General features: G+C 51.9%; 1 protein-coding gene across 2 annotated transcripts; it reads left to right on the forward strand.

Annotated features, from left to right (window-relative positions):
- Positions 1-1,333: 1,333 nt before the first annotated feature.
- On the forward strand, positions 1,334-20,281 carry Hapln3 (hyaluronan and proteoglycan link protein 3). 2 transcript variants are annotated; one of them, XM_028879213.2, is made up of 5 exons: positions 1,334-1,623; positions 10,225-10,406; positions 13,504-13,875; positions 18,331-18,633; positions 19,448-20,281. In XM_028879213.2, the coding sequence occupies exons 2-5, from the start codon at positions 10,283-10,285 to the stop codon at positions 19,729-19,731; spliced, it is 1,083 nt and encodes a 360-aa protein (XP_028735046.1). In that variant the 5' UTR covers positions 1,334-1,623; positions 10,225-10,282; the 3' UTR covers positions 19,732-20,281. The 2 variants fall into 2 exon arrangements, with proteins under 2 accessions (XP_028735046.1, XP_028735047.1); XM_028879214.2 differs by having other exon boundaries at positions 1,334-1,595.
- Positions 20,282-20,466: the final 185 nt, after the last annotated feature.

The raw sequence follows: 20,466 nt of genomic DNA on the forward strand, positions 1-20,466 counted from the left end.
TCACTACACAGGAGACGCAATGTCAGATCACACAGCCATTTCTGTGGGCTGCCGGCTGGGTGGGTGGGTGCATGGTACCACAAGCCCCCCACCTGGTGTGGAGACTAGTATGGCCCAGGCTTGTTTCTTGGTCCCTTTCCTAGCTCTGTAGCCTTGCATGTGTTGACCGCAGCCTTGAGGAAGTCTGCTTTCTGGGACCCTAGCCTAGAGTCCCTCACTTGGAGTTTGGCTTTCTTTGCCTTTCCTGTCTGCACTCTAGACAACCAGACCTGATAATTCTCTCTGCCCACTGAACCACCCTATCACATGCTCTGACAATAGACCCTTCCAGATGACCACGAGTCTGCTCCCACCAGAGGCTGTCAGCACCTACCCTGCTTCTGCCAGGGGTCTAGGCTCCATTCTCCCTAGTTACAATGTGGTAGAGTGACCAGGCGCTTAAAGCCTCGAGGCAGACGAACATGGTTCCTATCCTAGCTCTGAGTGACACTGGATCTCTGGGCCTCTACAAAACGGAAATAAGACTGAGTCTGTGACATTGCTGGGACAAAGACTACGCAGAGCACGGATGCCAAGCCTGGCCCATCCACAGTCTCAGAGGCTGGAGGGAGGTTCCTCATTGCTACTTGTATCGCGTTTGTTTCCTATCAGTCCGTCCAGGGGTCAGCTCCATCCCTCACCTGCAGGGGAACCTTCACAGCTCTGCCTCTATGCCTGGTATTTATTTTAGAGGGAACTTAGTCCACGGAAGCTGTGTGTTGGTTTGTCTCTGGGTGGGACGGATGCGCACACACGCACACACGCACGCAGGGAGGAGGGGGTCAGGGCTATCTAGAGGTGTGTTTAGGAAAGCCTGGGCTCCTGACCCTGTGGCCTTTCTCCTAGCCCCGGCTGAAGGGCCTTCTTAGGTTTCTCTGTTGAGGAAACAACTAGGCCTTATGGACAGGAAAGCAAACACCCTGTCCAAACAGAAGCATCCTGAGGAATCGGCTGCCTGTGGGACAGATGTCAGGAGCCCTGCAAGAGGAGTACCCCATCCTATCCTTGCTCACCCGCACCCGAGGACCTCCTAGGGGCAGGTCTATGTATGTGGCTAGCCCTTTCTGTGTGCTGGACCTCCAGCAGAAGGTTGTCACCCCCTCAGTCCTCTACAGGAAGCAGGCACACATTAAGTACTCCTCTTGAACCATGTGGGGCAGTCACAGCCCACCCGCAGAGCGCTGAAGGAGGTTTTTTTTTTGAAGCCTGGGCATTTTAATGGGACCTCCCACTTCTACAAACACTTCTCTGCCACCTCCCTTTGAACTCCTCCCCCCACATCTGAGTCTCCAGGTTTGGGGTCTGCACTCCAGCTCTAACAATTGCTACTCTCTGGGGGCCAGGCCTTGGGGGAGGGAAAGGGACTGTGTACCTTTAAGGGGTTGGTCTGCCGGGAGCGCGAGGTTTGTTGGAAGCAGCTTTTTTTCGGGCCACTCAAGATCCCAGATTCTTCTGCTACTTCAGACCTGGACAGCCCGTGGCTTCAGCGTGTCGCAGTGGGGTCCCAAGCATTTGAGTCGTCCAAGAGCCTCCTGGGGACGGTCCACGTGGCTCGGGTTGGCTGCGTTCCGGGGCTCTGTGCATGCAAGTTTCTCCCATCTCACCTAGGGGACCCTGCGGTTGCCGGGAAGGCTGGGGCTAGGAGACCGGGAACATGGGGCAGAGGGAACCGGAGACTGAGGGGCTCCTTTGTCACGTGATCAGCCATACAGGCTGACTTGGGTGCGACCCTTTGGGGAGCTACCAAGAGGTAAAACCGCAGCGAGCCCCGGGGATACTGTTCCAGCCCTAAGTGGGCTGCAGCGGGAGCCACCCGAGATCCTGGCGGGAGGAGGGAATGGGAATTGGGAGCAACCTGCATGGGGATGGACTGAGGATGCGTGCCTTCAGTCCACTCTGGACACTTGGGGACAAACGCAGGTTTGTCCTGGCGAGCACCTGGAGCGCCTGCCCTAGGGACAAACCCTGGGTGCAAGCTGGCCTCTCCCAGGGAGGAGACCTGGAAGGAGAGGCGCAGGCGCTTGGACCCAGCTCTTTGGGTGGTCACCGGCTGCCTGCGATCCTGTTTGGTAAAGGGTCCCCTGCGCTGACCCCAGGGAACGCCTCTGTCCTGTGAGAGAGGGGTGACTGCCCGAGGCACCCCGCCTTCCCTCCAGTGACTTGCCGAGAGGCATGGAAATGCCGGTGGAAAACGCCCCTCTATTGCCTGGGCCAGAACCTGGCGGGTGATGGCGGCAGAATTCCAAAGGCTTGATAAAGCCTGATTGTAACCGGGACATTGATGCCAAATTCCTTCCTGAACTAGCCTGGTGCATCTGGGGGGCAACCCTGCCCTCTGCTGGTGTCTAGGAGGCTAATACTTATCAATGGCTCAGTTGCCGTGTGACTGTGGTAGAGGTGGTGGACTCTATTAATTCTAATAATAACTCTAATAATTCTATTCTCCTTGGACCCTTCTCGGCCATCGGTGCTCGGGAAAGGCAGAGGATTGGTGATCCAGGGCTTCCTCTCAATCTCAGATGTTAGCCAGAGATAAATAAAGCCTTGGGTGGTTTACTCTTCCTCAACTGTGAGGAGGTGGCTGTTTTTCTCCTGGTTGTTGAGAGAGGAGAAAGATTGCAGTCACAGCTGCTGACGTTCGTTTGACGGTCTGTCTCCATCAGACAGTGCTCTGGCAGTGTAGACCCTTTTTATCAACGAAGAGATGGAGGGCCGGGCATTTGTCCAGGGACAGACTGGTTGGAAATGGAGAGTCAGAAGAGAATCCAAGCAGCCAGTCTCGGTGGTGCCTCGGTCTTAAGGGGCTGGTGGCTGTGGTAGGATGGCTGGAACCCAGGTGCGTTAGTGACAGGGGGGCTTAGCCCAGGCTTCTGCTCTGTGGTTAACCTTAGCATTTCTTCAGCCTCTAAGTTTCAGTCTGCTCAGAAGGTGGAGGGCTTGTGTTCCAAGAGGCCAGATGACTTGTCCGGGGGTCACCCAGAAGGTAGCGGAGCCTGGGTTCAAAGCCAGCAAGTCTAACTTGAATCTTTGGGTTTTATGAATTCTCCCGTCTTGTGGTTGTTGGACACGGGGCGTATCTTCTCTTGCTAACTTTCGTTTGTCCTGTCGTCCCCCTGGTGGAAGGCTACACACCTGCAGGGCTGACATCACACCCTCCACTGGCATAGTGCTAATAAAGTCGGACTTAAAGGGAGTTGGGTGCTCAGGGCAGTTGAGGTCAGAGGGGCAGGGGAGAGGCTGGTTTTGTGTTTGATGTGCAAGGGTTTTGATGATGCACGCTTGATTGGAGGTCAGAAGTCTCCCAGAGCCGCCCTTTGAAGACTGTAAATCAGATTCATGCCATGCCTTTTCGGGTGATTCTTCATGCCTTCCTTCTTAAAAAGTCCAAGGGACTATGTGACAGGGCCCCTGGTCACCACATGGACATTGCTTCATGATGCCCCTGGGGCTCCAGCCCCTTTGGCCTCCGAACTCTTTCTGCTGTTAGCTCTCTCTGCAGGGCTCTTCTCCCAGGAGTCTCAAGGCTCCCATCTTCTCAAAGGTCTTCCTGACCTAGGATCAAGGAACACCCAGGGCTCAGGTTGTGGCTCAGCTGGTAGAGAGCTTGCCCAGCATTCAAGAAAGCCCTGGGCATAGTGGCACAGACCTGTAGTCCCAGCTCTTGGGAGGTGGAAGTAGGAGGATCAGAAGTTCAAGGCCACCCTCAGTAACATGACGAGTTCAAAGCCACCCTAGGCTACACAAGACCCTCTTTTGAATGTAAATAGATAAGTAAGCACCCATCTCCCTGTTCCATCTCCTCCTATCACTTACAATCACATCTGTGTCTCCATCACCTTTGTTAGACGGTGAAGCCCAGGAGTACTCTGCTTTGAATCCCTACTGCCTAGAACTCTGCCTAGCTTGTGGTGGAAGCATGGGGAATATTTGTTGAGAAAATGAGGTCAGATCTCAGCTCTTCATCTCCCTGAGGGCAAGTGTAGGCATGCGTCTTTGCACTACTGACACCCCCCCCCTTTTCTTGTCTGTACAATGCATACAATGCTTTTGACACTGGTGTGTGTGACTGTAGCCAGGAAGGGCACAGCCAGTTGGAGGGACAGGTCCTACTTCACATCAGCTAAAGAGAATGCTACCCCTGTCATTTCCTGGCTGGGTGGCTGTTGGGTAGTTGTGTCTCCGTGTTCCTGTTCACTTGTGGATTCGATGGAAAGAAGGAAATTCTCCTTGCCAATTATGACGTGGGGGCCTCTTGGGAGGGCTGGGGGAAGTGCTAGATGTAGGAGTTCATTTAAAAACTCGGGAGCTCATCTGGGGCCCAGGCTGGAGGTTGTGAGTGTTGCCAGGGTCTCTGAGGCTGGGAAAGCCAGCCTTGGGGACTCAGTCTGTGGTGTTGGAGGGGGCTGCAGGTGTTTGTGAGCTGCGGCTCCCTTCTCCATGACTGAAGGAATGAAGAGGGGCGAGGCCAGTGTAACGGGGCATCACGTTGATTTGGCAGCAATTTCCCCAATACCTGAGCAGACACTCAAGTACTGATTTCTAATTGCCGAGGAGCAGTTTGTTGTGTGAATTCTGATGAAGGCTGACAGCAAGCGCCTAACGCCATTCAGCATATCCACAGGTGTACCTCACCATCCAGACTCTTGTGGGTCACTGTCCAGAGCTCTGGAAGCTAACAGATGGAGGTGTTTCAGAATCCTTGCTAAGCCAAAGTCCCAAATCAACTTTCTCCGTCACAGATCAAGGATACCGGGTGAGGGTAGTGGACCCATGTGACTGGCTTAAGGGAATTCAGCACCTGAAGCCTTCTAATAAAACTAGGAAGAAGATGAAGAAGTTCTGAAATACACAAACAAACTATAGAAGAGGGGGAATCCAATCTAGGGCATCGGCATGTCAGGCAAGTGGTCTACCATGGAATGACATGCCAGCCCTGGTCATATGTCTCACTTTGGCAAACTTGGCTTTTCTCCTTCCCCCCACACACTCCCTGCTTTTATATATATATATATATATATATATATATATATATATATATATATATATATATATATATATATATAATTTTACAATACCATTCAGTTCTACATATCAGCCATGGGTTCCCCTATTCTCCCCCTCCCATCCCCTCCCCTTACCCCCAGCCTACCCCCCATTCCCACCTCCTCCAGGGCAAGTCCTCCCCCGAGGACTGCAATCAACCTGGTAGACTCAGTCCAGGCAGGTCCAGTCCCTTCCTCCCAGACTGAGCCAAGTGTCCCTGCATAAGCTCCAGGTTTCAAACAGCCAACTCATGCAATGAGCACAGGACTTGGTCCCACTGCCTAGTTGTCTCCCAAACTGATCAAGCCAATCACACTCCCTGCTTTTTAGAGATCTATTTATTTTAAGTATATGAGTGTTTTGCCACATGTGCCAGAAGAAGGTGTTGAATTTCCTGGAACTGGAGTTACAGGTAGCTGTAAGCCACCACGTGGGTGCTGGAAACCAAACTGGCTTCCAGCAATGTTAGTGCACTCCAAGAAATTCCTTCAACAACAAGGAAGCACTTGCCCCACGGCAGGAGGACCGGCCCTCTGTCCCCGAGTCAGCAGAGAACTTGTGATACTGTGCGGTTTTTGCTTTGCTTTGTCTCTCAAGATCAGGTCTAGTGTAGTCCAGGATTGCCTGAGACTAGCTTTGTGTCATGCAGCCTGAACGCCTGATTGGAGGATCAGATGTCCTCCACCTCCCATTATAGGCATGAATCTCCATGCCCGGCCTTACTTGTTTTTAAAGACAGGCTTTCTCTGTGTAGTCCAGGCTGGCCCGGAACCTCCCCCTCCTCCGTCTGCCTCCCCAGGGCTGGGATTACAGGTGTGTGGCATCAGGTAGTGCTTGTGGGTAGTTGTGAACAGGGCTGCTTTTGCTCCCTTTAGCACTGGGGTGCCGAAGTCTCATGTTTTGAGAAGTCGGCTCTATTTTCCTCTAACCTTGTAATTTTTTTAGTGTATAATTTTGCAACAATGTACATTTTTTTTAAGGATACAAAGGATACCCAGGGAACACTGGTCCCAGGGAGCACTGGTCCCAGGGAGCACCCGTCCCAGCTGAACTGATCTAAGAGGCTAGAAGCCCTTCCACCCAGAAAGGCCTCTGGGTCAGCAGTGGGGTGGCCCTGGGTCACCCAGTTCTGTCTATATCTACAAGCGTCTGATTCTTCACCCTGGTTTCCTCTTGGTTTCCAACTGGAGTCTAACTGGAGGTAACGGAAACAACATTTAGGGAGAGCTCTAGAGCAGGCACTCGTGAGTCTCCCACAATCTTCTCACTGCGTTTAGCATGGTGACTCCAGGCTTTGGAGCTGGAGTGGATTCAATTTCTGACTGACACGGCCTAGCTGGATGACCTTGGGCAGTCTTTGCGTTGGCTTTCTCCTTTGTATAGCAGGAATCCCGGGCTGGGGACATAGCTCAGTTGGTAGACCGCTTGCTTAGCGTGCATGGGGCCCTAGATTTATCCCCCAGCACTCCTGTGATTAAGACCAGCCTGGGGTAGAGGCGACCCTGTCTCAAAAACACATTAAATAAACAAATAAGGACACTAGCAACCTCACCTGGAGAGTTGTAGTGAGGACTTGGTGCGACAGTTAAGTGCTCGTGAAAGTCTGTTGCTCTTGACGTCATTCTAGCAGCTGGTGTGCACTAGTTACTCTCTTGAGACAGAGACCAAATACCTGACAAGAAACAACATGAAGAAGGCAGGGACTGGCTCACAGTGTGTGGGGATACAGTCCACCGTGGTGAAGACCACGTGCTGGTAAGGCGACTGGGCCGGTGGAAGCGTGATGTAGCTGGTCATCACCCCGGCAGGCAGGAAGTAGACAGATGTGGGAGGAACTGGGGTGGGTCTGCAGCCCATAAGGCCTCACTCTCCACAACCCCACTCCTTCCATTCTAAGACCAGTGCAAGAGTGTCTCACCTTTTGACATTGAGATACGACATGCACAGGGCCAGAGAGAGGGCTCGGCACTCGAGAGCACTTTCTGTCCTTCCAGAGTTCCCGAGTTCAGTTCCCAGCACTCATCCTGGGTGGCTCACAACTGCCTGTAACTCCAGCTGTAGGAGATCTAACATCACCTCTGGTCTCCACGGGCAACCGCACGCATGTGGCACAACAAACCCCCAAATCTCACGGTGTTTTCAGTAAGTTTTATGATTTTGTGTTTAGACCGCATTCCACCTCCTCCTAAAACAGCGCCACCAGATGGGGACCAAGTATTTATATTCACGGCCTATGAGGTCGTGTCACACTCAAACTGTAACAGCGTGACGTGAATGAGGGTCATCAACACAGCGAGGCTGAGCTGTGTTCATGTGTGGTGGTTGAAGTTCAAGGGTACTTGTGCTTGGGCCATTGTTGGTAGAGGATGTCCAGGCTGGAGGGTGGCTGTGGGTTTGGCTGCTGTGGAGCCAGCAGATTGGAGAAAGAATATCAGGGCACCCCCGCCCCCAGTACTCTCTGCAGGCATAGACACTGCACGGGCTGTTTTACCTGTACCTAGAATCCTATCACTGTTGGAGGAGACTGGGACCTGCTAGGGAGAAGTACACCAGGCAAAGGTTATGATCTCCACCATTACAGCTGCAGACATGGCTCAGAGTCACACAGTGAAGAGCAGTGGGCTTCTGTGTGTCTGCATCAGTACGCTAAACCAACCGCAGATGGATAGTCAAGCAGAAAAATGGTTACTATACAGAAGTCGATAAAAGTGACCTAGAGATGACTTGCAGTGTACGGGAGAATATGAAGAGGCGATATGCCAGTGTGATGCCACTTTACGTCGGAGTGTTTCTGCACAGTGGTGCCTGTGAGGGGCCTGTGAAGAACTGCCCACTAATACAGACGGATGCCTGGAGTGGAGATGCTTCTGAACAGGGATCTTCTAGTTCTGATCAGGAGACTTTGTGGAGTCAGCAAGGCTCCATCCTGGTGTAGCACAGTAACTAAGCTTAGACCTCAGATTTTCTGCAAATACCTCAAAGAAGACAGTGAATTCAAACTTCAGCTCCCTCTTCATCCATTCCTCCTGTCCAGCAAGGACTAACTGTTTTGGAAACAAGAATGTTCCTTCCTGAGTCTGCTCATCCTCACAGGCCAATGTTTGCTTTGCATTTTCCCCTCTCTTTTCCTTTTCCTTCCTCCCTCCCTCCCTCCCTCTCTCCCTCCCTCTCTCCCTTCTTCCCTCCCTCCCCCTTCCTTTCTCTCCCTTCTCCCCTCTCCTCCCCTCCCCCTCTCTTCTCCTCTCCTCCCTCTCCTCCCCTCCCCTCTCCTCTCCTCTCCTCTCCCCTCCCTCCCCTCCCCTCCCCTCCCCTCCCCCCCTCTCTTTCTTTCCCCCTGATTCCTCTGGTCTTGTACACAGACGTTCTCATAAGGCCACATGTTTGCAATCATTGTGGCATTTGTGTGTTTTGCTTTGTCACAAATGACGCCCTGAGCATCCTCCCACAGTCCTCCACAATAATCACACAGTTCTGTTTGCAAGGGAAGGCCTGTGGGCACTCTGGTCTTGCTGCACCGAAGCCTGCCTCCCACCTGCCTCCAGAAGGGGGTTTCTAAGATGTGAGTCTGGCCCCTGAACTCATCTACTTGAAGCTTTCATCTGTAGTTGTCAGGACAGAGAGTAGGCATCCAGGCTCACCTCCTCCCAAGGCATTCAGACAGAGTCCCTGCTGGCCACCCTCCCTCCTTCTCCCACGTGGTCGGTCAGAGGCTGGGCAGGAAGCAGAGTTCGCTCCAGATGGTTGCAACAAGGAGATTTTAATCAAGGGATCTCTTCTAGAGAGTTATGATAGGGATAGAACAGAGGACTGGGAGGCTGTTGGGAGGATGTGATCACTGCAGCGGGGAGGAGGCGGGGAAGATGTACTGTCCTCTTCCCCATCTTGTCGGGCTTCCCACTGGCTAAATCCAGCTGAAGTCAGAAGGCTGGGGAGGGGGGCAGGACAAGTGACCCACAGGGATGGATACGTGGTGACAGTGGACCTGGGGAGTGCATGGGAACAAATGGAGAGCATCCCTCATGCCTGTCCCTGGCCTCTGCACCGTGTGATGCCTGTGCCCTGCCAGCACCAGCCTGTCCTTTCAGCCCTGAAAATTGCTCGGCTTCAATGTTCCTTTGGGTGTTCCCACCTTTAGACAGGGCCTTGTGTAGCCCAGGCTGGCCTCAAACTCCGTAGGTGATCTAGGATGGCCTTGAACTCTTGATCCTCCCGCTTCCACCTCCCTAGTGCTGGGATTATAGTTGTGTACAAATAGCATGTTGTGGAGCCCTTCCCATGGTGGTAGGCACTCAGGATGCAGCTGGACCACAGGCTGTAGTCTGTTCATTTTGTTTTTAAAATGTATTAAAAGATCATACTTTGATTGCTAAGACTTTTTGAGATAGAGGCAGGAAGATCAAGAGTTCAAGACCATCATCTGTGGCAAGCTCACTACATGAAACCCTCTTTAAAACAACACCCCTCCCAACTCATTTCTTACACACACACACACACACACACACACACACACACACACACACACACAGACACACACAGACAGACACAGACAGACAGACAGACAGACAGACAGACAGACACACACACACACACACACACACACACACACACTGCAGTGCAGTAACGTGTTCAGGTTAGACAAAATTACTCAGATGGCTCTCTTCCACCTCCCAGAAGTCGATCGGGTTGTCAGATCTGAGCAGGTGACGTCTTTACCCACGAAACCATCTTACCCCTCAAATGCTTTGTGACCTTGATCTAGTCTTAAAAACAAATGTCGCATCGTCAGAGCCCTCCCCACACAGATATCTCTGTGTTGAAACAAATTTTCTGGTGCAGACTTATTGTTACTAAACATGAACCCCGCCCTGGAATGTTCTGTTCTAGTCTCCTCTGTTTTCCTTAAAAGGTGCTGTTCACAACCTTTGAAATTCAAACTGTTCTTGTGTGTTTGGTGTCCAGGGATGCAGTGGACACCTCTTCTAGCTTGTTCTAGCTGCCTGCTGCGCCCTGAGGACAGCACCTGGTGCACAGAGATGATCTGTGATGCACCGTTGAGGGAGTGTGTGAGAGGATGCGTATAGAGGGGTGCCAGACCCCCGTAGTGACGCTTCTGTAATTGGCTTGTTTTCTTTCTCTCTGCAGTTGCCCTTGGGCCCAGCCTCGTCCAAGACACCTTGGCACTGCCACCACCCTGGCCAGGATGGGCCTGCTGTTCCTTGTCTTGCTGTCGCCACTTTCCTGCGTCTTGGGACTGCCATTCCACAAAGGCTTCTACTATTCCAGTGGCCTACATACCAGGACCCTGGGCAATGGCTATGGGGAAGGTGGGTGGCTCCTAGGCCTGGCCCCTGGCTCCCGCTGTGATAGGCAGGTTCCAGGCTGGGGTGGAGCCAGCAGGATCTTCCCTGGCGGGGCCTCCAAGGGTGGATCAGCCTTGCTTCCACGATGAGAAGAGATGGTTTAGATACTCTGAGTTTGCTGGTACCAAGTTCTCTTGGGGTGGCCCTCGTTCCTAGAACAGCTACGTCTTTAAGATCCAGCCCAGGTGCCACCACCCCTGGTCTTCCCCGCAGAAGGGACTTGGGAGTCACAGAGATGTGAGTCTGAATATCAGTGGTACCTCTTTCCAGCTGGGCGGCCTTGGGCAGGGGACTTTTGAGAAGACAGTCACTGTGTCCCTGCTGTGAGTTCCACCTCACCCACCGAGTTCTGCTGCTTGGAGAGTTCTGTCATTTGAGCCCTGAGCTCCGACAGTCTCCTGTCTTGGCTAGGGTAGCTGGGACTTCTGGAGGAGCCCTGGAGGACAGTTGGCCAAGACTGAAAAAGAGGAATGAAGGGGACTCAGGAACACTTGAGGCAGGACACTCACTGTCGCCATCTTGTCCCTTGGTGACGTTCTTGTTGTCTGTCTGTCATAGCAGCTAGTACTTATCTTTTTTTTTTTTTTTTTTTTTTTTTTGTGAGACGGTCCCATGCAGCCTGCGTACGGTCAACAAACTTGACATATATCTGGGGACGGCCATGAACTTCTCATCCTCCTGACTCTGTCTCCCAAGCACTGGGATTACAGGCACACCTTTACATCTGGTTTGATGCACTGTTGGGGACTGAACCCAGGGCTTGTGCGTGTTACGCAAGCACTGTCCTAACTGAACGATACCCCTAGCTCCCTGTACTGCTCTGGAAGTTTCTGTGTAGCTGACGATAGCTTTGAGGTCCTGACTCTCCTGCCTCCACCTCCCAAGATCTGTGATCACAGGCAGGAGCCACCATGCTTAGCTTGTCAGATGGCTTTTGGTGGAGAACAAATTGCCCCAAACACAGCTGCTTAACAGCATACCCATTAATGGAGCCCTGTGTGGCTCAACACTTTGGTGTGAGCTCTGTTTCTTCTGGTCCTACAGCCTGCCTCTCTTGGGGGAATACAACTCTGTGTGTTTCCTGAGTCTCCCTCTGAGTCTTGGGGGTGGGGACAGGGGAGGGATGGGGTGGTGGGTGGGTCTATTTTCAGTTATTGCCAGACTGTGCAGCAAAAAGAATTTTAGGACAGATCAGAGTTTATTGATTAAGCAAACGGATAAGATGAACTGAAGTGTGTTGGTGTGGGTGTTGGGAGAGCATCCCCGAGAGTCCCAGCAGTCACTGGGGACCATGATGCCACCTAGTCTAAGCTGAGCCTAGATATTAGTTAGGGAAGGGATGTGCTGGTCTAGCTGTCTACCTCCTTGTTTAATCTACAAGGAGGATTCTCTCACTGAGCAGCTGCAGCTCGGGAAGGGAGTGCTGTAGAGAAAACATTGGTCAGAGGGACCTTGACTCATACTAGGGTCACAAGGAGACAAGGAAGCTGGAATTGAGGCATGGTTTATTAGCTGATTTTAGAAATTGGTTCCCCCTTTTTCTTTATTTTTGAGAATTTCATATAGGTATACAATGAAATATGATCAAATCTATTTCACATTTTACTTCTCTAACTTTTCTATATCTCACAATGTTGCTCTCCCAACTTCATGGGTTTTTTTTAATCTTTTTTTTTTTTTTTTTTTTTTGGATACTGGTCTTAATGTATTATTTCCCTGGCTGGCTTGAAACATGGCTATGCAAACCAGGCTGGCTTCGAACCACAGAGATTGGCCTGCCTCTGCCTCCCGAGTACTGGGATTAAAGGTGTATACTACTATGCCTGACAATTTTTTTTTTATAACCCATTAAGTCTAGTTAATGCTACCCATATGTACACCCATGTGGGGCCATCCACTGGAATCCTACCAGGGCCATATCCTCAACAGAGAATAATTCTCCTTCCTCTAGCAACCAATGACTGCCAATAGCTCCTCAGTAAGGGGTGGGACCCAGAGATCATCTCCAGCCTCTATGCCAGAATTCTGGCTGGCTTGATCTTGCACATGTGATCACAGGCAACCACAGCCACTGTGAGTTCATGAGCGCAATAGCCTTGGCATGTCCAGAAGACAAAATTCCTCCCCATCAGCTGCCTCTTACATTCTTTCCACTCCCCTCCCGAGATGTTCTTGGAGCCATGGGTGGTCCTTGTGGGGCTGAACACCAAGTCTCTTATTCTCAGCAGTTTGATCTCATTAGCTATTCTGACACTCTGGTTGGTGATGTTTCTCAGGAAGGGGAGGTGTGGTTCTCCCGCAGTGATGCTGAGATGCCTGTACGAGTCAGGGACAGTCGGAGATCCAAAGCAGGAGATCGAGGGGCCCTGTCCTTCCTCGGGTCCCCTCTGTCTTCTAACTATCCCATCACTTGCAGATGACCTGCTACTACTGGGTAGTGGATCACCTTGCAGGTGGTTGGTGTAGGATGACCCCAGCTGAGGAGGATGCACTCGGCTTTTCATGGTCTCTCGTGCTCTAGACAGGCAAGTCTGGGCTTGTGCACATAGTGACTGGCAATGAATGTCCCTAGAGAAGGTAGGATCAGCAAGAGCTCCTGGGACCAAGCCTCAGAACAGGTACAGTGGGACAGTCACGTCCACCTTTCATTCAAGCAGAAAGCAGATGGCAAGGCTAGCACAAATTCGAGGAACTGATAGTACCTCTTTATTTTATTTATTTATTTATTTATTTATTTATTTATTTATTTATTTATTTATTTATTGAGAAGAGTTTCACTGCATGTAGCCCATGCTGGTCTCAAACTAATGTTAATCCTTCTGCCTCAGCCTTCCTGCTGGTGTTTGCCACCACACACAGCCCAGTGGAAGTAAGCACAAAGTCACATTTGTGGAGGCAGTGGGTGCGTGGAGGAGGGGAGCGGCAGGCACTTGGAGGGGTGGGGGGACAGTGGCTCTTTTTTGCATCCTGCAACACGCAAGTCCGGAGGAGCTTGGGAGGAGGGTATGAATGGTCCTTGGAAGACCATTGCCGCATCTGTGCCCCACCTTGCTACCCCCAGGCCTGTTCAACGGAGTGAAGTTGGTGGTGGAGACGACTGAGGAGTCTCTGTTCAGTCACCGAGGCGCCAGTGTGACCCTGCCCTGCCGCTACCACTATGAGCCAGCCCTGGCGCCCCCAAGACACGTCGTGCGCGTCAAGTGGTGGAAGCTGTCCGAGAATGGATCCCCGGAGCGGGATGTGCTAGTGGCCATCGGCCGGAGGCACCGCTCCTTCGGGGACTACCAAGGGCGAGCACACCTGCGGCAGCACAGACCGCAAGAGGTGTCGCTGGAGCTCAGGGACCTGCGGCTGGAGGACTCTGGGCGCTACCGCTGCGAGGTCATTGACGGGCTGGAGGACGAGAGTGGCCTGGTAGAGCTGGAGCTTCGGGGTGAGGCCCTGACAGATGCCACTGGGACCCAAGGGAGGGGGAGAGGACCCAGAGAAGGCCTAGCCCTTTATGCTTTACACAGGTAAGCACGTCTAAGTCTCTAAAAGGAAGTTATTGTAGTGTCATGGCTCTTGTTTTCCAGGTGAGGAGACAAAGAGAGATCTACCAACTTACGTAAGGGCGTGTAGCTAGCTGACAGGTGGCAGAGGTGGCGTTTGAACCCAGGGAGCGACTTCCGAAGCCACTGCCTCCTTTTCCTTCCCATTCAGTCCTGTTCAGAAAGAGGGAAGTGGGAGCTGGCTGCACAGCTCTCTGGACCCAGAACTGAGGTTCTAGCAGGGTTAGTCAGCAAGACAGATGAGCAAGGCAGGGGCAGTGGGTGACGGCAGGGACTGGTGTAAGGGTCCGAGGAGACGCTGAAGGAGACCCCAGACTCAAATAGCATGTAAAAGCAAAGAGCGTTGATTAACATTCCAGCAAACATGAGGGGTCGTTCACCTGTACAAAATGGCGACGGCCCCGAGAGGAGCGTGCAGCTCCTTTTAAGCAAAGGGAGTTTCAGGGACAGTTAGGTCATCTTATACATGACTGGTTAAACAAGCAGCAGACACACTAGTGTTCTTTTAATTGGCTGGGGTTCAGTCTTATCCTTTTTGGACACACTTGCACAGGCTTGGGCAAGTCTGGACGTGACTCCGAAGGGGGCTGCAGGATCTGTCCCTGAGATTTGAGGCTGATTTAGAGTCTGTGTTAATTCTCTTCCTAGTCCCTGAATGCAAGGGTGTTGTGGGTAAGTGGTCCTTTGTTGGGAGAGACACCGGTTTTGCCCTTCTCAGAGAACTGAAACCTAAATTCAGGTGTGAGAATGGGAGAATTTAACCCCTTCATTGATAGAGCCTGGGGCACACTGCTGAACCCCATCCTGTGTAAAGAAAACATTTTAATTCAGGCTAGTTATGATGCCAATTCAGAATGCAGGCTATTGCTGTTTGTTTTTCATATTTATTCTGAGTATGAAATTGTGTGTGTGTGTGTGTGTGTGTGTGTGTGTGTGTATGTGTGTGTGTGTGTGTGTGTTGGGGGAGATAAGAACCAGGATCTTGGGCATACTAGTTAAATGGTCTACCACTGAGCTCTATATATAACCAGGCATTGAAATCTCTGGATTTTTATGTAAAAATATCTTTTTTTTTTTTTTTTTTTTTTTTTAGAAAAAGTAGTGCTGTCTGGATCAGCCAGATGCTACCAGCCCGGTCTCAGGTGGCTCCAGGTTGCGATCTCTGTTGTTCTGACTCCTTTGTGTCTTGGGTGGGAGGGCAGCATGCCTTCATCTCTCTCCTCTAACTCCCTCTTATTCCACTCCAACTCTGGCCCCTGAGCAGGGCTCATCCCTGGAGCCCAGGCTCTCTCAAGAACAGACAAGGGAATCGTGGTGCAGGTAAAGGCAGTGCCTTTGTGACCTTCCTCTCGCAGTGAGAGTGAACTTGCCTCCTGAAAAAGATCCCCTGGAGTCTGTAGCAGCTCCAACCCTGCGGCCTACAGGGCCTACCTGGTGGCTCAGAGGAGCCAAACTGCTCATTCTGAAGTCTGGGTTATCAGAGGGAAAGGTTTTCAGGGTCAGCCTAGAGAGACAGGGAGTCCTCAACACTTTCCTCATCCCTGGGGTTGCAAGGAATGGGAACTTAGGGTGGGACCAGGCATACTATCACCCTCCACTTCTGCCCCGTTGGGGCCCATGAGCTTTACTGCTCCCTCAGCCTGGCCACAGGGTGATGCTTATTCATGATTCTGCTTCTAAACAGCACAAGCCAAGGAGGGCCTCCTCCTCCTCAGCCCTTAGAGTTACCCCTGTTCCTTAAGGCTTCATCTGACTTGCTGTGCACTGAAAGATGCTTACAGTTTTTAGACTGGGCTAGGGATCTACATCAGTGGGAGAATGGTATCCTGTGTGAATGAAGTCCTAGGTTCAAACCCAGCTCACAACAATGAAAATGAACCCTCAATTTTTTATAAGGTAAAATTTCAAACACGCACGATAACATGGATTCTGTTTGTGCTTCTATTGTCCGAGACAGGATCTCACTCTGTAGGCCACGATGGTCTTGAGCTCATGGTAATCCTCCTGTCTCAATCTCCTGAGTGCTGAGATTGCAGGTGTGAACCACCACACCCTGCTAGAACAGTAACTTTTGAGGGGAACATGTGGCCTTGTCAGGATGGCCACTAGGAAGGAGGCCTCCTGCATCGGGGTGCCCCCAGCCTCAGGACTCTTTTATCGAGGGGCCCTTCACCACCCTTTCTTCTGCAGTTTTTAGGGGTGTCTTACTCTGTATCCCAGGATGACCTTAAACTCGTGGTAATTCTCAGTCTCAGCCTCCTGAGTCCTGGGATTACCGGCATGAGCCGTCATATCCAGCTTCTCTTGTTTCGTCAAGACATTTCTGCATTTAGAAGCCAGGCTTGGCGGCTCCTGCCTGTCATCCCGGTGCTTGGGAGGGTGAAGCAGGAGGATTGGAAGTCCGTGGCCAGCTTGGGTTACACAGCAAGACTCTGTCCTTTCCTTAGGGTTTCTGTTGCTGCGATGAAACACCATGACAAAAAGCAAGTTGGGGAGGAAGGGTTAATTCAGCTTCGATTTACTCATCACTGTTCATCACTGAAGGAAGTCAGGACAGGACCTCACACAGGGCAGGATCCTGGAGGCAGGAGCTGATGCAGAGGTCACGGAGGAAGGCTGCCTACTGGCTTGCTCCTCATGGCTTGATCAGCCAGCTCTCTTATAGAACCCAGGACCACCAGCCCAGGGATGGCCCCACCCACCATGGGCTGGGCTCTACCCCATCAATTGCTAATTAAGAAAATGCCTTATGGGCCTTCATATGACCTGATCTTATGGAGGCATTTTTTTTTATTTTTATTTTTATTTATTTATTTATTTTAAAATTTTATTTATTTTATTTTACAATACCATTCAGTTCTACATATCAGCCACGGGTTCCCCTATTCTTCCCCCTCCCACCTCCTCCCCTTACCCCCAGCTCACTCCCCATTCCCACCTCCTCCAGGGCAAATCCTCCCCCGAGGACTGCAATCAACCTGGTAGACTCAGTCCAGGCAGGTCCAGTCCCTTCCTCCCAGACTGAGCCAAGTGTCCCTGCATAAGCTCCAGGTTTCAAACAGCCAACTCATGCAATGAGCACAGGACTTGGTCCCACTGCCTAGTTGCCTCCCAAACTGATCAAGCCAATCAACTGTCTCACCTATTCAGAGGGGGAGGCGTTTTCTTAATTGACGTTCTCTCCTCTTAGACTTTAGCTTGTGTCAAGTTGACATAAAACCACTGAGCACAGTTCTCCACCCCCTTCCCCTCAAAAGGAATTTGCACGCTAATGCACTAAAGACACACACAGCTGGCCTTTCCTGTCTGTGGTCCCTCCTCTGCAAATGAAGCCAATTCATAGGGGCTGATGAGACGGCTCAGTGGGTAATGGCACTTGTGGCCAAGCCTGGTAGTTTGAGTTCAGTTCCCAGGACCCACATAGTGGAAGGAGAGAACTGATTGCCATAAGCTGTCTCTTGACTTTCATGCACATACCCTGCCCTGATAAACAAACCAAAACAAATAAATAATGCAATTAGAGAAATAAACCAGCTCATAAATCAAAAGTATGCACCTGTGCCCCAAATGCAGAAAGTTTCCAAACTCAAACCTTGAGCTCACTGTAGGCCAAGTACCATGCTGAACCGTGAGGATAAAGTGACGTGTGGGCATGTGTCGGAATCTTACGCAGTCTACAGGTAAATTAAAATGTATTAGAGGATGTGCAGATACTGCCATTTTATATACTTTACAGATGCCCTTAGGACGGTGTGTGTGTGCGCGTGCGTGCGTGCGTGCGTGCGTGCGTGCGTGCGTGTGTGTGTGTGTGTGTGTGTGTGTGTGTGTGTATAAACCCCACCCCTGGAGCCTAGAGCATAACAGCTTGGCCTCATCTTCTGTCCTACTCTATAGTCTGAGACATCTCTTGATGGATTAATCATCTCACAAGCCAATATGTATTTTCTGGGAAATCTACTCAGTTCTAGAAGGAAGGCGAGAGGCAGGGGAACACTTCCTTTGGATTTAGACTTTGGACAGCAGGTAGGAGGTTTGGCTGAGCTACCTGAGGATGTGTGCAGAGGTGTCTGTGGTTTTTTTTTTTTTTTGTTTGTTTGTTTGTTTTTGTTTTTTAGGGACAGGGTTTCTCTGTGTAGCTTTGGAGCCTATCCTGGATCTCGCTCTGTAAACCAGATTGGCCTCGAACTCACAGAGATCGGCCTGCCTCTGCCTGCAGCGTGCTGGGATTAAAGGCGCCGGCAGTCTTAATGTGTTTTGGAGGCGGCGTGCATCCCAGTGGAGGTGGGAAGCTCTGGCTTCCCCCTTCTGACCCCTCTGAGCCCGTCCTTCCTTTGTAGGCGTGGTTTTTCCATACCAGCCCCGTGAAGGGCGCTACCAGCTCAGCTTCCACGAGGCCCAACAGGCCTGCCGGGAGCAGGACGCGGTGGTGGCTTCCTTTGAGCAGCTCTTCCGTGCCTGGGAGGAAGGCCTGGACTGGTGCAACGCAGGCTGGCTGCAGGACGCCTCTGTGCAGTACCCTATAACGCTGCCCCGGCAGCCCTGCGGAGGCCCCGGCCTGGCGCCTGGGGTTCGCAGCTACGGCCAGCGCCACCACCGCCTGCACCGCTATGACGTGTTCTGCTTCGCGGCTGCCCTCAAGGGTGAGTGGAATGGCCCGGCACAGACCTGCCTGCTTGAGGGTCATCTGGAACCTGAGGGAGGGCCTCCTTATCTGTGAAGCTTCCAGAACCCTCTGCTCTTCTCTGCCTGCCTCTGGGCCCAAGGTCTGAAGCGCTGGCAGTTCTGGAGGCAACGTCCCTACCAGTTCTCAGCACTTCACTCTTAATGTTCACGGCTGCCACTGGTTATTCATTCATGAGACGTCTGAGTGTCTATCATGTATTGGGCTGTGAGTCAGCGCAGACAAAACCATGTCTTTTCCCCAAACACCGGCCTTATTATTCATTGAAAGATAAAGGAAAGCAGAAATTTGTTCGGTACCGTAGCCAAAAATACTTAGACGTGTCTGGCAGGGCCGGGATGTGGCTTGATTGGTCGAGTTCTTGCCTGGTGTGTACAAGGCATGGGTCTCATCCCTAGCACCTCCTGAACTGGGCATTGTAGTGTACTTTCAGCACTTGGGAGGTGGAGGCAGGAGGATCAGAAGTTCAAGTTTAAGGTCGTTCTCAGCTGCCTAAAGAAGCTCCTGCTGGCGTGTAGAAGTTGCTCACATAGTAGGTGCTCAGTAAATGGTGGGTGAGAGATGAGTCCAGTCTAGGTGGGGGCTCACTCAGAATGCAGCTGGGGAGTGTAGAAATGACGAGAGTAACCCTAGTCTTGGGGCAGGTGTGGTGGAAAGGTGCCCCCCTCAAAGTGTCCAACACAGACTCCCATAGGGCAATTCCTCCCTGCCTGGGGCAGGCCCTACCCCCAGTCCCTCTCAGTACAGCACTCAAATGCCCCACTTTCCCACAGGGTGGGTGTACTACCTGGAGCACCCGGAGAAGCTGACGCTGCTGGAGGCCAAGGAGGCCTGCCTGGAAGATGGCGCACAGATCTCTACGGTGGGCCAGCTCTTTGCTGCTTGGAAGTTCCGCGGCCTGGACCGCTGTGATGCTGGCTGGCTGGCAGACGGAAGTGCCCGCTACCCCATCGTGCACCCCCGTCCCAACTGCGGACCCTCCGAGCCTGGAGTACGGACATTCGGGTTCCCAGACCCACGCATGCGCTATGGCGTCTACTGTTACCGCCCGCGCTAGCAGGGTGGCTGGCTGTGCGCATCCTCCTGTCCCCCGACTTCCTGGGTCAACTTCCCGACCCAAGGGTCCACCTTGTCCCTTGTGGATTGGGGCGTTGCGTGTGTTGTTTTTTTACGTCCCAACTTAAACATTTAAAAAAGGTATTATTATTATTTCTTACAGACCCAACTCTCAGTTCTCTTGGCATCCCTCTCTGGGGCGTTTGAGGTCCATTGGGTTTTAAAAGGCTCTGCCGTGTGCTGGTACCGCTGGCATCCCTAACCTGAGGAAACTGGTGCCGGGCCTGAGCAGTGGCTGCAGCTCTCTCCTCTCCTTGGCTTAGAGGAGGCAGAAGGATGAGTGTTGACTCTTTTTAAATTTCTGCACAGGGTCCTCAGACTTGTGGATGAGGGCTTAAGGAAGGCAGAACCTTCCCGAATCCACCTTCCCGCATCATCTCCTGGTTCCTGAGTCGAGTATCTTTCCCATGTTCCCTGCTTGGGAGTGACCCTCTGGGTGTGTGTACCTTCTTTGGCCAATAAATGGTGCTATGATTCCCTTCTTTCCCTTCCAGGTGGCCTCCGTGTCTGACCCTTTGTCCCCTTCAGACTCAGGGACTAGATCTCAGCCCAGGGTATGTGTGGGGTCACTTCCGTCCTCTGTCTGCCTGGGCTGCCCCTGTATACTGGTTTGGTTTTGATCTTGTCTATCCTACAGCATACCCTGCCTCAGGTAGTGGCCCAGCTTCTGGGGACC

This window comes from Peromyscus leucopus, chromosome 1 (genome assembly GCF_004664715.2).
Source record: "Peromyscus leucopus breed LL Stock chromosome 1, UCI_PerLeu_2.1, whole genome shotgun sequence".
NCBI lineage: Eukaryota > Metazoa > Chordata > Mammalia > Rodentia > Cricetidae > Peromyscus > Peromyscus leucopus.